This window comes from Bufo bufo, chromosome 4, assembly GCF_905171765.1.
Source record: "Bufo bufo chromosome 4, aBufBuf1.1, whole genome shotgun sequence".
Taxonomy (NCBI): domain Eukaryota; kingdom Metazoa; phylum Chordata; class Amphibia; order Anura; family Bufonidae; genus Bufo; species Bufo bufo.
Window position 1 is genome coordinate 213,152,641 of NC_053392.1, and position 15,296 is coordinate 213,167,936.

Below are 15,296 nucleotides of genomic sequence, written 5' to 3' on the forward strand. Positions count from 1 at the left end.
CACATGGTTCACCAGCAGCCATGCGTTTACCCATAGCCACATATGCCATAGTCAAATTAAGATTACTAAAGCTGGCTTGACATTAAAGGGGTTGTCTGACTTCAGCCAATTGCATTTATCATTTAGACAAAGGTAATGTATTGTGATTGTCCACATTGCCTCCTTTGCTGGCTTGATTCATTTTTCCTATCACATTATACACTGCTCATTTCCAGGTGTTATGAAGATCGCTACAGTGCAGATATGAAGTGGCTGGGACGGGAGATGCTGCACACGCATGCCTATGCAGACTCCCACAGTCCCCACCAGAGAGGCAGGCACTTTTTCCTACAGCGTGCAAGCACAGCCACCACTGTAGGATTGCAGGGTGATCCTAATGTAATCAGTAGTAAGTGGCTTGTATTAGGTTTCTCTACATGATCAATGCCATTTGCTGAAGTGACACAACCCCTTTAAAGAGCTTAAAATGAGTTGCATACAGTCAATCCACAACTTTTCAGGGCAATTGGAGCACTTTCGATTCGGGTTTAATTTAGCAAATTGCTTGACCAATTCAGCAGAATGGAATCTGTATCAAATTTCAATAAATTTGTCCATCACTATATAAGACATATGGAGAGGGATTGTGGCAAACCCTTTTGGGGTCATTTATCAAACTGGTGTAAAGTAGAACTGGCTTAGTTGCCCATAGCAACCAATCTTACATTTTCCAAAGGAGCTGTCACAAATGAAAGGAGGAATCTAATTGGTTGCTATGGGAAACTAAGCCAGTTCTACTTTACACTAGTTTGATAAATGACCCCATTTATGTTTTTCAGGTAAATAAGGAAATTTGTATTTTTATATACCAAAGTGAAAAGTGTGTGATTGATAGGATAAGCATATAGCATTCATCAAAATATATCACATTTAAAGGGGTTGTCCTATGAAAAGTATTACTATGCAATGAATAGAGCAATAATACTTTTAAATGATTATTGCAATATACATGAAATCGAAATACTGTTAATGGTTTATGTACATTATATTATAAAGTAATCTCATAGTCAAGCAGGTAAAGCGGCCCAGACACCTATTGTTCATTTGTCCCTACTTCTAGATTCATAGAAATATATAGCTATGTCTCTCTCTAGAAAATGGATATTGGGGGGAATCATTACATACTATAGTGCTTTTATTTTTTTAGAGGAATTACTAGGGTTGTGTGTGAGGGACTATTTTCTATACAGGGGAAGAAGACAGAAGAAGGGACTTACAAGATCTAACTGAAATGCACTCATGGGAGATACAGGAGCTTGATGGTCACATGGGATGAGCTGCTGCCCAGCCACAGAAAGTGAAGAGTCAAGAGCTACAGAGAGGTGAGTAAAGAAGCTAAAAAGGTTAAAATTACATTGGATAGCAGATTATTTTACTTTAATATATTTATAAAATGTGTGCTTTACTCCAGATATCTTTTTAATTCATGGGATAACCTCTTTAATATTACAGGATTTAAGAAAATTTGCCAGATATAAAATGCTGTGAAATACTTGGCTCTCAAAAATAAAAAGCAAAAAACATTTCATACAGTAGATTGTTTTGGGTGCATTAATGATACATTTTTGAAATTGCATCCATCAGGATAATAGGATCAGCTTAATATGGATTCTTACTATAATATTTATTGAGAGGTAGCAACAGAGGTTATGGTCTCAGAGAATATGATGTCAAAATTGGTGCAATTAGCTAATAGCAATTTCAATCCTGCATCCATATTGGCAAAATCTTAATAATGACAATTGAAAAGACAAACTCATCTAAAAAAAGACTTTCCTTTAAGAGGACCTGTCACCACCCTTGAAGGATGTGTTACTAAATCTCCAATGCAATAACGATTCTGGAGCATCCTTTAATAACTCTACGCTGTTCTGCTCCTCTGTTATTGAAAGTAGAAGTTTATTAAAGGGGTCCTCTGCGAATGATTTCAAATGGCCACATGCAACCTGTCCTAGAATGTGAGTAGGACTGATTTTGTCCTCTTGCAGAGATGTCTATGTGGGTTAGGGACAGGGACTCACACTACACACTATGCTCTGGCACTTGCATATACTACACATTGGTGAATTTTCCTTTCAGGCTGCTCAGTTATGATGGCATATCATAGGCAGGATCACATTATTATTATCTATTTTATATCAGGGTAGTGCATAGTGAGGCATTTTAGTTTTTTCCTCCTCACATTCCAAGAGCCATAACTTTTTTAATTTTCTAATAAATATGTAAGTCGGATGCACAGGGTGGTAGACACACCAAAAAAGGGTGCTCTCAGTCCTACAGCGTCACCCCGCTGTTAAAAGGCAATTGGATATGAAGAAAATGACTGGGCACACCTAAGGATACTTAGTTGCTAATGTTTATTAGATAAAAGGACAATAAATGTAGTGGAGTAAATATTATACAATATAAACTTGCGACAGTAAAATTATGTGGCAACACTTCATATAAAATTCTGTATGTTTGTAGTTGACGTGCGCATTTAATCACTATCGTAATGAAATAGCATCTGTGACTAAAAGCTGCACTTCAGATACAAAATAGAAATAAGTAAATAGATGGAATTAATGCATAGAAGACGACCTCATATAAAAGCAACAATGTATATAAGTGAAATATAATATAACATAGCCCAATAAAATTTAAATATAAGTGTTGGTCTTGATAAAAATAAGAGCCGCAAATTGAAGGTAAAAATGCAATATGATATATTCTCCTAAGATATGTGGACTAAAAAGTAGAGATTCACTATCCTGGAAAAATCATGAAGTTCCAGGTAAGGCAGGTGTCAGTTCAATATATCGAAAACGGACCCTGACAGGACAAAGATGCAGTTTATAGTGAATGGTGTCTTACACCGTAGGTGACTCGGCGGCGTCCCGCTTTCAGTCAGAGAGGGATCCCTTAGAAAGATGGTAAACAAGTTTAGGAACAGTCTTACCGGTTTTTGGAGGTTCCTCACGTGTGGAAGGAGCCTCAGCTGTCTATCGGAACTTTGCTGTTTTCCGCTGTAATCAGGTAGAACCCCCGATAGATGTTTTGGGTCACCTGTTAGTTATTAGTTTGCTGCACGCGGTCCCGCTTGTTACACGCGGTTGCGATGTCGCAGCTCCCGATGAGCAGTTTCAGACCAGCTTTATAAAGACGGTGTAGACTTGTTCCTCAATATAGTCGGTGTGGTGCACTCACACAAAGTAGAGCTTGGGGGGTCAGACCAGACGCGTTTCGGGGCTAAGATATCCCCTTCTTCAGTGGCTTCAGCCACTGAAGAAGGGGATATCTTAGCCCCGAAACGCGTCTGGTCTGACCCCCCAAGCTCTACTTTGTGTGAGTGCACCACACCGACTATATTGAGGAACAAGTCTACACCGTCTTTATAAAGCTGGTCTGAAACTGCTCATCGGGAGCTGCGACATCGCAACCGCGTGTAACAAGCGGGACCGCGTGCAGCAAACTAATAACTAACAGGTGACCCAAAACATCTATCGGGGGTTCTACCTGATTACAGCGGAAAACAGCAAAGTTCCGATAGACAGCTGAGGCTCCTTCCACACGTGAGGAACCTCCAAAAACCGGTAAGACTGTTCCTAAACTTGTTTACCATCTTTCTAAGGGATCCCTCTCTGACTGAAAGCGGGACGCCGCCGAGTCACCTACGGTGTAAGACACCATTCACTATAAACTGCATCTTTGTCCTGTCAGGGTCCGTTTTCGATATATTGAACTGACACCTGCCTTACCTGGAACTTCATGATTTTTCCAGGATAGTGAATCTCTACTTTTTAGTCCACATATCTTAGGAGAATATATCATATTGCATTTTTACCTTCAATTTGCGGCTCTTATTTTTATCAAGACCAACACTTATATTTAAATTTTATTGGGCTATGTTATATTATATTTCACTTATATACATTGTTGCTTTTATATGAGGTCGTCTTCTATGCATTAATTCCATCTATTTACTTATTTCTATTTTGTATCTGAAGTGCAGCTTTTAGTCACAGATGCTATTTCATTACGATAGTGATTAAATGCGCACGTCAACTACAAACATACAGAATTTTATATGAAGTGTTGCCACATAATTTTACTGTCGCAAGTTTATATTGTATAATATTTACTCCACTACATTTATTGTCCTTTTATCTAATAAACATTAGCAACTAAGTATCCTTAGGTGTGCCCAGTCATTTTCTTCATATCCTTTTTTAATTTTCTGTTCACATTGCCATAGGACAGGTTGTATTTTTTAATGGTGCCATTTAATTTACCATGTCTAGTATTAGGCTACTTTCACACTTGCGGCAGAGTGATCCGGCAAGCAGTTCCGTCGTCGGAACTGCCTGCCGGATCCGTCAATCTGCATGCAAACGGACAGCATTTGTAGACAGATATGGACGCAAATGCATTGCAAGAACGGATAGGTCTCTCCGGATGTCATCCGGAGAAACGGATCCGTTATATATTTTTTAAACTTTTTTACCTGTCTGTGCATGCGCAGACCCGAAGGACGGATCCAGCATTGCGGTATTTTTTATGCCGAATCCGGCACTAATACATTTCAATGTAAATTAATGCTGGCATTCCAGCAACTGATCCGGAAACGCCATTCAGTGACTGAACTGAAGACATCCTGATGCATCCTGAACGGATTTCTCTCTATTCAGAATGCATGGGGATGAAACTGATAAGTTCTTTTCCGGTATTGAGCCCATATGACGGAACTCAGTGCTGGACAAGAAAAACGCTAGTGTGAAAGTACCATTAGAAAATGGCCAAAATTCTTTGTGGTGTAAAATAAAAAAAAAACCTCACAATTCCTCCAAGGTTTTGGCATCCTTAGGCTCCATTCACACGTCCGCAACGTGTTTTGCGGATCCACGGAGCCGCGGATCCGCAAAACACGGAAAGCGGCAATGTGCGTTCCGCATTTTGCGGCCGCACATTGCCGGCACTAATAGAATATGCCTGTTCTTGTCCGCTATTGCGGACAAGAATAGGACATGTTCTATTTTTTTGCGGAACGGAAGTGCGGACCCGGAAGTGCGGATCCGCAATTTCGTGTCCGGGCAGCACATCGTGCTGCCCCATAGGAATGAATGGGTCCGCAATTCCGTTTCGCAAAATGCGGAACGAAATTGCGGACTTGTGAATGGGGCCTTATTCTGCAGGCCAATACGATTATGGTGATACAAAATTTGTATAGTTTTTGTTTTGTTTTATACTTTAAAAAGAAATCTTTGAAAAAGAATGTACATTTTCTTTTCACCGCCATTTTCTGACAGCCATAACTTTTTCATATTTCAGTCTACAAAGCTGCATTACGGGTTGTTTTTTACAAGGCGAACTGTAGTCTTTAGTTATACCAGTTTATTGGTACTATTGGGGAACAAATGCCTTTTTAATCACTTTTATTACAATTTTTTTGCAGGCAGTTAACCATGACAGACCACAAAACCTTCAGAAGGCCCCTGGCTTTCATGGTAACCGATTGAAGCTCTGAATTTGCCACAAGGGCTACGATCAGAAGGCAGAAGGATCCCCTTCCTCTGATAACCACACAAATGTCATGAGCGCTATTGACCGTGGCATCTGATGGGATAAATGACCCGGTTCAGCGTCATTGACGATCCCAGTTATTGTGGCCGGGTGCCTGCTGTATTATACAGGCTCAGCAAGGCTCCCGCTCCATACGACCCCTCATGTATAACGATGTACATGATTATGCATTAAGCGGTTAATAAACTTCCAGTAGCATTAACAGAGGAGCTGAAAAACATAGAGATACATGAAAAGATGCTTCAGAATTGTCATGTGGAATGCAACTGGTTACGAAAACAGACATGTCAGGAATGGCAGCAGGAACTTTGTAAAGTTTGAATGATTATACAAAACAAGGCAGACATTAGATAATATGTTATAATCTTAAATGTGTGCTATACCCTACCAATTTGGGATAAAGACAAGCATTTTATTGTCACTATGTATCTAAAATAAAAAATGAGCGCACATTGCAATAGGTCTCAATTGACAACATCCGATTATGTTTCTACAAGTATGAAGACCTATGTGTTTCCATGACAACAGAAAAACAAACCCCATTTTATCTCATTCTGCAATTATATGAGGACAATTGGGTACAGAGGGAAGGGAATATGACCACAGGATCAGTGACCCTCAATGCTCAGAACACATGTGCCCTAAGAAATACATGGTCATGAATGAGATGAAGGAAATCCAGCCTTCCTACAGCAATCTAGTATACTGCTTGGACCGGTGACACAAATAGATAAAAAGAGGATATTATCCTTCTTGTAATACAACCATTTAGGTCAGTGTCCTATTCTGTACATGTAGATAGAATATTTAGTGCACCACTGGCTTTTGCATACACGAGATACACTTTGTGTGTGTTTTGCCCATGAAATACATACCCTACCAAGGGATTTTGAAAGCAGTTCATCAGAATAGATAGGTTTTTAATTGGGAGATGAATAATAATAATAAAACAGGTTAGGTTAGACATATACAAATTTCGATGAAATATTGAAAATACTATTTCAAGAAATCGCAGTTAGCATAAATTTCGGTATAAACTGACATTACTTTCTGTCTAGAGAAATCATTCCATTTCACATTGAGCAACTGACAAATGACATACACAATATCCACATAAAGCCTATTAGGGCTCCCATGTCTTCACCCCCACCTTATAATTAGTTTTAACTTATCATTATCTTTCATAATTGAGGGTCCTGATGAGACTAATATGGGATACCAGTAACCAGTGGGGAACAGGATTTCCGACCTGAACAAACTTCAGGATATTTAACGCCCAAACTTTTTAAATTTTAGTTTATGGGAGCCCTACGCACAACACACTGCCACAAACATCACACCACATCATTTAAATGATCTTGTAGACTGGTCCAGCCTAGGTAAATCAGTTAAATGTAGTTGCACCAAAAGTCACATAATAAAAGGAAAACTGTACTGCAAAACTGACATATGCATTTTGTGCCCATGAGTGCTTGGTTCATTCATTCAGTGTTTTTGTAATTGTCATTCCTTGATAGGTCATTCTTCATTTCCATGCAGTAGAAGACAACTAGTGGAAACATAGAGAAGTGTAGATGCATTTTTATGTTACTGTCTGAAATATTAGTAGACCTTAGCCTTTAGATTGTTCTGTAAGAGCCAGCTGCATGTGTCAGTTTCTTGAAATCCTGGTGGCGCCCACCTGTGAGGTCATGGTGAGGAGGGGCTTTTCCTCTGCAGACGGCTGCCTCGGTATCTCCTTCATCACCATGGCAACAGCCTTATCTGCCGCCCTAGCGCTTTTCCCCTATAATAGTGAAATCAACAATGACTTGTGTCAGGTAAAAAGTGATCTTCAAAGAAATCCCCAAAAGAGAATCCCACTAGCCCCAGAGAGAGTGAAACACAGTGAGCTAATGGCAGTGGTATGTTGAATGATTTCAAGCTACGAGAGGAACACATAGCATTTGGATAACCATCCATGTGTAGAATGCTCATCATATACAGTCAGGTCCATAAATATTGGGACATCAACACAATTCTAACATTTTTGGCTCTATACTCCACCACAATGGATTTGAAATGAAACGAACAAGATGTGTTTTAACTGCAGACTGTCAGCTTTAATTTGAGGGTATTTACATCCAAATCAGGTGAACGGTGTAGGAATTACAACAGTTTACATATGCGCCTCCCACTTGTTAAGGGACCAAAAGTAATGGGATATAATAATAATCATAAATCAAACTTTCCCTTTTTAATACTTGGTTGCAAATGCTCTGCAGTCAATTACAGCCTGAAGTATGGAACGCATAGACATCACCAGATGCTGGGTTTCATCCCTGGTGATGCTCTGCCAGGTCTCTACTGCAACTGTCTTCAGTTCCTGCTTGTTTTTGGGACATTTTCCCCTCAGTTTTGTCTTCAGCAAGTGAAATGCATGCACAATCGGATTCAGGTCAGGTGATTGACTTGACAATTGCATAACATTCCACTTCTTTCCCTTAAAAAACTCTTTGGTTGCTTTTGCAGTATGCTTTGGGTCATTGTCCATCTGCACTGTGAAGAGCCGTCCAATGAGTTCTGAAGCATTTGGCTGAATATGAGCAGATAATATTGCCCGAAACACTTCAGAATTCATCCTGCTGCTTTTGTCAGCAGTCACATCATCAATAAATACAAGAGAACCAGTTCGATTGGCAGCCATACATGCCCACGTCATGACACTACCACCACCATGCTTCACTGATGAGGTGGTATGCTTAGGATCATGAGCAGTTCCTTTCCTTCTCCATACTCTTCTCTTCCCATCACTCTGGTACAAGTTGATCTTGGTCTCATCTGTCCATAGGATGTTGTTCCAGAACTGTGAAGGCTTTTTTAGATGTCGTTTGGCAAACTCTAATCTAGCCTTTCTGTTTTTGAGGCTCACCAATGGTTTACATCTTCAGGTGAACCCTCTGTATTCACTCTGGCGAAGTCTTCTCTTGATTGTTGACTTTGACACACATACATCTACCTCCTGGAGAGTGTTCTTGATCTGGCCAACTGTTGTGAAGGGTGTTTTCTTCACCAGGGAAAGGATTCTTCAGTCATCCACCACAGTTGTTTTCTGTGGTCTTCCGGTGTTGCTGAGCTCACCGATGCGTTCCTTCTTTTTAAGGATGTTCCAAACAGTTGTTTTGGCCACGCCTAATGTTTTTGCTATCTCTTTGATGGGTTTGTTTTGTTTTTTCAGCCTAATGATGGCTTGCTTCACTGATAGTGACAGATTCCAAATGCAAATAGCACACTTGAAATGAATTCTGGACCTTTTATCTGCTCATTGTAATTGGGATAATGAGGGAATAACACACACCTGGCCATAGAACAGCTGAGAAGCCAATTGTCCCATTACTTTTGGTCCCTTAACAAGTGGGAGGCACATATGCAAACTGTTGTAATTCCTACATTGTTCACCTGATTTGGATGTAAATGCCCTCAAATTAAAGCTGATAGTCTGCAGTTAAAGCACATCTTGTTCGTTTCATTTCAAATCCATTGTGGTGGTGTATAGAGCCAAAAATGTTAGAATTGTGTCAATTTCCCAATATTTATGGACCTGACTGTAGGTCCAGTTAATTTAACCAAACTTTTTTTTACGCAAAAACCCTATCGGTTAATATGAAGTTTGGGGTAAAGAAAGTCAATGGCACAGGAATGAGAAAATTGATCTAAGGCTGCAAAATTGTCCAAACCTAAAGAGGTTGTCCCATCTCTACAACCTTGGTCTGTTTAACTAAGGCTACTTTCACACCCGCGTTTGGTGCGGATCCGTCATGGACGGATCTGTTCAGATAATACAACCGTCTGCATCCGTTCAGAACGGATCCGTTTGTATTATCTTTAACATAGCCAAGACGGATCCGTCTTGAACACTATTCAAAGTCAATGGAGGACGGATCCGTTTTCTATTGTGCCAGATTGTGTCATTGAAAACGGATCCGTCCCCATTGACTTACATTGTGTGCCAGGACGGATCAGTTTGGCTCAGTTTCATCAGACGGACACCAAAACACTGCTGTTTGAACTGATGCAAACTGATGCATTCTGAGCAGATCCTTTTCCATTCAGAATGCATTAGAATGCAAACTGATCCTTTTTGGACCGCTTGTGAGAGCCCTGAATGGATCTTACAAACGGAAAGCCAAAACACGAGTGTGAAAGTAGACTAACCAAGATATACGAACGCCATAGAGGGGAGTCTACCACTTGAGACTCTCCTCTCTGAGTTAGAGAGGAAATTCTCTGCAAAGAAGTCTGAACGGGACCAGTGCAGACTGGTCTAATATGATCACCAATTCAGTTGAGTAGGCACATTATAATACATTATTGACCACATGCAGTTTTTCCTAACAGATCTCCAGGGGTTAGAGCAGCCAATCAACTTGGGAAATCCAAATAGTTCAGATATAAAATAAATATCTCCCTCATAGGAACAAACAGAATATAGTTATTATTTGATTAGAACATAATTTAATCCATCAGTTGCAACCACATTTTAGACCTACATATATGTTTTAGTTTTCATTTTGCCTCCTCTGCAATAACTAGTGTAGAAATCAGTGGCGTTTTCGACCATAACCCATAAGATGCTTGCTTATATTTTGAAAACATCACTAACAATTTAAAATTTAGCATATGATTACCCCATTGCTCTAATTTACGTGGAATTGTTCTTGCTGAAAGAAAAATAGCATTTTCTTTTGCAATTCTTAATTTAGCTTTTCCAACCAGGATCAAATTCTGTCTATCCTGTGGAGATTTGGTAGTGTCACCAGCTATACTGAAGGACATGTACTAATAATCTCTCCAACTGCCAAAGAGAGGAACAAGTGAATAAAGATGTCTTGCAATGCAATCTACAGGCAGCATGTTATAAATCAGGAGGAGATGAGCAGATTCATATATAATGTTTGGATAGAGAAACATAAATTTTGCACTTAAATCTCAGCTTTTCTGAGCGCAGTTGTACATGGGGACTGTCTTTATTAATGACTGGCAGCTATGATGACCCCTGTGTACAACTGAGCTTAGAAAGAGCAGAGATTTTAATGCATACATTACAAGTTTTGCTGAATCTTCAATCTGCTAAGCTCTTTTTGTTCTAGAACATGCTGCAGAGTACACTGCATTTTCATGGTGACAGGTTCCCTTAAAAGGGGGCAGTAGAATAGGAACAATCAGGGGACATGTATCCCTGTCAGAGACACTGTTTAATCAAGTGTTCATCCACTTGGCACAATCACTGTTTGTTAGATCCTTATTTGTCCCTTGACAGTAAGCTGGTCACAAAGTGTTGGTACCCCCAGTGCAACTGAAATCTGTTTGGAAACCTGGTAGTGTTTAATTTCTCTGCAGCGTCTCCAGAGGGGATAATAAGCATTACATAGTGCCCATTCATATCCATAGGTTTCCTGTGTAATGTCTGAGGTCCAAAAAAAGCAAGAATGTTACTACTTTCTACCCTGGTGAAAAGTGTTGCCCTCTATTGGTTCCCTAAGAGGGTTTATGAAAATAGTTTTTTCCTACATTAAACCACCCCTTTACACTTCTTATAATAACATAAGCCTTAGTAAAGATCCAGTAATGATGAAAAGACAAGTGTTAAATTTTTTACAGGGGTGTACTTTCATTATCTGACATGGTTCTTGAAAAAGGATAGATCATATGCAAAGAATTGAAGCGTCATACTGTACATCTAAATACAGCAATACTTAGATGCCACTTAATAAAGCTCTTCTGTGAGGACTGAAGACAAAGCACAATCATGAATGTCCATACAATTGAAAGCTTCTAATAGGCATATACGGTCTGAGAGTAGAATATATATTTTTTAATTTTCAGCATTTATTTCTTTAAATATCCAATTTAATACCTTTGGCAAAGGAACTCATCAGGGTTGAGTTTACCTTATGAGCTGCAGTTTTAACTGACTGCAGTGAAATATAGTTTTAGTGCTTTGAATTTCACCATATTCCACATAAACCCAGTTTTTGACTTTGAATCAATTCGCCATATCACTGTCATTAGTTTATAAATTCCATGTCTATATTCAGCAACAATGATTTCAATGTATTTCATACAAACTGCATTACTTCATATCATAGAGCAAGAGAAAAAGTAAAAGTTCTTGGCATTCAATTGCACGTCGTAATACACTGATCTCTTTTTCTTTAGTAAAACTAATAATTCTAGACAAAAAATGCACAAGCAAGAAATAACAGTACGGTATGTTTAAAGTCTTCTGTCAAAGAAAGAATGCATGAGATTTACCAAGGAGTTACCCATGGGAATACCCATGAAAAACCACCTTCATAGAATAGCTATGCTATAATACAGTGATTCATGCTTTTGTGTAATTGTGTGCTATATTCTAGCCTAGCTGCAAAGTGAAGTGAATTGTGGAGAATTCAAGCATGTCACATCCTCTCTAAGGCACCCCGAGCCTGGAACATGCCATGAATGCAGGTAAAATCCCATGCCATTCAGCACACAGTGCTTCAGTAGGTTAAAGCGGCTAATGCTTAAATGGTTTTGTCTCATGTAATAAATGGATCAAATTAAAGCATAAAACCATCTCAAATCCCCTAGTTGAGATTTATTTGTAATGTATACATACAGTACAGACCAAAAGTTTGGACACACCTTCTCATTCAAAGAGTTTTCTTTATTTTCATGACTATGAAAATTGTAGATTCACACTGAAGGCATCAAAACTATGAATTAACACATGTGGAATTATATACATAACAAACAAGTGTGAAACAACTGAAAATATGTCATATTCTAGGTTCTTCAAAGTAGCCACCTTTTGCTTTGATTACTGCTTTGCACACTCTATGCATTCTCTTGATAAGCTTCAAGAGGTAGTCCCCTGAAATGGTTTTCACTTCACAGGTGTGCCCTGTCAGGTTTAATAAGTGGGATTTCTTGCCTTATAAATGGGGTTGGGACCATCAGTGGCGTTGAGGAGAAGTCAGGTGGATACACAGCTGATAGTCCTACTGAATAGACTGTTAGAATTTGTATTATGGCAAGAAAAAAGCAGCTAAGTAAAGAAAAACAAGTGGCCATCATTACTTTAAGAAATAAAGGTCAGTCAGTCAGCCGAAAAATTGGGAAAGCTTTGAAAGTAAGGGCTATTTGACCATGAAGGAGAGTGATGGGGTGCTGTGCCAGATGACCTGGCCTCCACAGTCACCGGACCTGAACCCAATCGAGATGGTTTGGGGTGAGCTGGACCACAGAGTGAAGGCAAAAGGGCCAACAAGTGCTAAGCATCTCTGGGAACTCCTTCAAGACTGTTGGAAGACCATTTCAGGGGACTACCTCTTAAAGCTCATCAAGAGAATGCCAAGAGTGTGCAAAGCAGTAATCAAAGCAAAAGGTGGCTACTTTGAAGAACCTAGAATATGACATATTTTCAGTTGTTTCACACTTGTTTGTTATGTATATAATTCCACATGTTAATGTTAATTCATAGTTTTGATGCCTTCATAGTCATGAAAATAAAGAAAACTCTTTGAATGAGAAGATGTGTCCAAACTTTTGGTCTGTACTGTATGTGGTGATTTTTTTTCTTTCTTCAAATGCTGCTTTAACACCTGTCACACAGTGAGGAATAGAATAGATATAAATCAAATGTGAAACCTACATATTACCTACAGTACACACAGCAGAGAAACTATTTTAAGGTCTGAGTAGACATAATTTTGTAACAGTGTGTTCAGATGGCAGATTGAGAGTTATCCCTCTGCCTGCTTGGGATGGACATAGAACCTGTGAGGACCCCGAGCTAGCCAACCTCTTTTTAATGCAGTGTATGAATATATGGCTTGCCGATACCTGCTATGTATTAGCTATCAGTGATTTACTTTCTAAAGTGCATGCAAACACCAACAAAATAGTTGCATCCACTGTGTGTAGGTTAGAGATTACATTTCGATACAATACAATACAATTCAAATTTCCTGCTCCAATTTTGGAATAGAAATGCACCTTGTCACGTCGGGCTGAATAAAGACATAGCAGTGTTTAAAGCTGATGTCTTCTTGCTCTGTAATTACAGTAGTTTCCTTCAAGACATTCTCAGGAGCTCATTGTCTATAAGCGGTGCAGGTGCATTCCGATCATTGGTTAAAGATTACATGGTATTACTATATTTCATTCATAGCCTAGCCTAGATTTTGCTACATCTATCAGCATGCGTCTAAATGCAAACATTATTAAACTCCTACACAAAGCAATCTAGAACACTGATATATGCTATCAGTTATGCATGCAACAGAACGGTTTCCTTGTATAGAAAAACAACCCACCAAAATTGGGGTCAAGTCACTTTTTGGAAGACTGAACCACTTTTTCTTCAAGGTCACACCTACTACCTGAAAAAAGCCATGACACTTTATTAGATGACATCTTGTTGCCCTTAAACAACTATGAAGAATACAGATGCATTAGATTTGCTTGAGATCTATAGCTGACAGATAAAGAATGTTAAAGTAATAAAGCATTCCGTTCTACATTATATTACTTATAATACGCAGAATATTTTGGTTTGATGCACTGCTTTCTTCTTAATTGTCAAGTCTATTATACTTCATATGGTTACAATAGTCTATGCCAAGACTTTCTTAATACTTTCATGACATCTCAATATTCCCTTACTTTATACACCTACAGTGTTCATGACAGTTCACTTGTTGAGGCATAACCTCTGCATAGTATGTAGCTGAACCAAGCAACTAAGTACCTGGGACTCAAGTACCTTAGGTCTGAGAATCTGTTACTACAGGGATTTTGCTCTTGAGTTATAACCAGTATGTCTATTTGTAGGCACAATGGATGCAAACATTGCTATCCATTTAGCTGTAGCCTTCAAAACTCGGGGTTCAAATTTCTGTAGAGCAAATATTGCAGACTTTTGGTATATCCTATGCTTAGTTCGAATTTATCTATACTAATCTAGAAAGCCCTTGAGTCATTGAATGTTTTAAAAAAATAATAATTATTGTGCATCACTAATGTAATTGGTATAAGAGGTGAATTTGGAACTTTAAAAATTACAGTGAATTCACATCAATGTTTAGCTTTCTGTTCTTCTGATCTGTCAGTAGAAGAGAAGAAAAAAGTGCAACCATTATTTTAAGCATCAGTTGTGCTCAGGCTACATTCACATGTCCAGCATGCCTGATCCGGCAGATCTGGCACAAGTACTGGCTGTTGTCTGAACAAAACTATTGTGTGCAAAATTTTCTGTCTGGCTGAAACCTGGCATTTATGCCAGAAAGCGGCTGGATCACCACTGGACCCCATTATAGTTATGTCACAAATTTACTGGTCCAGACTTCAGTACTACAGTCTCTGGATTTGGTTACACCAAAGTCAGAGACAGTAGTACTGGAGTCCGGACCAATAAGTTAGTGAAATGCACTGCCAGGCCATGCCCACCAGTGACGCGGTCGCATCCCTAGCAACAGAGTGCAATACTCTGTTTCTTCCTGTAGCGTGCATGTGCTGGGGGAGATTGTGGTGGGCTGAATGACAGCCGAGCTGCCCAGTTGCTGTGAAGATTGTATACTGGCCTATGGAGCGTCGAGTCCATGGACCTTTCGGGTTCTGGGAGAGGGACTCTGCACCCTATTTAAATTCCCTCCTGGCCTACACCTTTGCCAGTG

General features: G+C 39.3%; 1 protein-coding gene across 1 annotated transcript in view; it reads right to left on the reverse strand.

The window, feature by feature from the left end:
- PEX5L (peroxisomal biogenesis factor 5 like) overlaps positions 1-7,363 on the reverse strand; it is a 122,918-nt gene extending 115,555 nt beyond the window's left edge. The window contains exon 1 of the mRNA XM_040429984.1: positions 7,280-7,363. Coding sequence (XP_040285918.1) covers positions 7,280-7,348 — 69 coding nt within the window. The 5' untranslated portion in view covers positions 7,349-7,363. The remainder of the gene's footprint in view (positions 1-7,279) is intronic.
- Between the last annotated feature and the right edge of the window lie 7,933 nt (positions 7,364-15,296).